This window comes from Loa loa (genome assembly GCF_000183805.2).
Source record: "Loa loa unplaced genomic scaffold supercont3.1892, whole genome shotgun sequence".
In the NCBI taxonomy this organism is placed as follows: Eukaryota; Metazoa; Nematoda; class Chromadorea; order Rhabditida; family Onchocercidae; genus Loa; species Loa loa.
The window spans coordinates 1-1,627 of NW_018110071.1; the positions used below are offsets into that span (position 1 = coordinate 1).

Sequence of the window (1,627 nt, forward strand, 5' to 3'; positions counted from 1 at the left end):
ATGAACCGATTGAATTTACATAAGAAGAATCATGAAAGAAGCTGAATTACGTGCTATTATTTCTGATGTATGCTAATTATTTATATTTTCCATTAGTATATTTTTTGTCCCTTTGTCTTATGTTATTACTGTCACCTTGCGTTCCTCTTATTACTGTTAGCGCTTGCTCATTAGTTATTCTTTTTTTTTTTTTTGTCCTACATGCAAATAGTTTTTTCCTATTCCTTAATTTTTGTCGCACAATAAATAACTAATTAACTGACTAAATGAATGTGCACATTTTTCACAATTCATTAGCAGCACTTTTTATCACCTCAAAAAATTATTGAATTAAAACAAAAAGACGAATTAAAACTTAATTAAAAAGCAACATTTCATAGCAAAATACAACTGAAAGTAATTTTATTCTGTATAATACAAAAGAAATTGCTGACCTACTTTAAAATTTTCGCAGTTACATTAATAATTTTATTTGAGTTATCTGAAATTGTGCTAGAAATTGGAAACTGAAAACCTAGAAGCAATATATATATACATGAATTTATGCATATGTAAATGTATGTTATAAATGTAAACATAATTCTAAATATAGATTATAAACACAAATATAACATATGATGATAAATTAACGTAGTAGTGAAAAAACTTTGCATTAACACTTTTTAATTAAATGACATATTCATGTCCACATTTTATTTTTACACTTTATTTCTCCCATTTTCGGTATTTTTCACGAAATGAATCAAAAGTTAAATGCAAAATTTTGATTCATTATTACTATTATTATCATTACTATTATTATTATTGCTATTACTATTATCATTGCTATTATTATTATTATTGTTGTTACTATTATTATTATTAATATTATTATTACAATTCGCTATGCGACAACATTGTATATTAACAATGGATGTCGATGAAAATACAATGAATGAATTGGAAAGAGATTTTTCGAGATCGAACAAAACCAAAGGTTTTTCAAGATTGATTATCACTGGAAATATCAGATAAAAAAAAAGAATAACGTAGGATTGAATTCATTTTCTGACAAAAATTAAGGAATGGAGAAAGAACAAAACTACTTGTATATAGGACAAAAAAAATAACTAATGAACAGGCGCTAACAATAATAAGAGTAACGCAAGGTGACAGTAATAACATAAAACAAGACAAAGGGAAAAGAATATAACTAATGGAAAATATAAATAATTAGCATACATCAGAAGTAATAGCACGTAATTCAGTTTCTTTCATGATTCTTTATGTAAATTCAACCGGTCGTAATTCAGGTAGCATTTGCCGCAGACAGTACAGTTGAAGAGTGGCCTATTTTTGTTGTGAGTTTTCATGTGGCTTTTCAAAAATGATTTTCGTTTTGTCGGTATGAATTCTCATATGTTTTTTCATATTGTCTGATTGAAAGAAGTTTTTCCCGCATGTGGGACAACTATAACTCTTCTCACCGGTATGAGTCTTCATATGCCTTTTCATATTGCATGATTGAGAGAAGCTTTTCCCACATTTGGGACAACTGTAAGGCTTCTCACCGGTATGAGTCATCATATGCGTTTTCACATGGTATGATCGAGACGAAACTTTTCCCACATTTGGAACAACTGTAAGG

The 1,627-nt window shown here is 28.1% G+C and overlaps 1 protein-coding gene across 1 annotated transcript; it reads right to left on the reverse strand.

The window, feature by feature from the left end:
• Positions 1-749: 749 nt before the first annotated feature.
• On the reverse strand, positions 750-1,563 carry LOAG_15393 (zinc finger protein; the record flags this gene model as incomplete). Its single annotated transcript, XM_003150884.1, has 2 exons — positions 750-997; positions 1,467-1,563. The coding sequence occupies 2 exons, from the start codon at positions 1,561-1,563 to the stop codon at positions 750-752; spliced, it is 345 nt and encodes a 114-aa protein (XP_003150932.1).
• Positions 1,564-1,627: the final 64 nt, after the last annotated feature.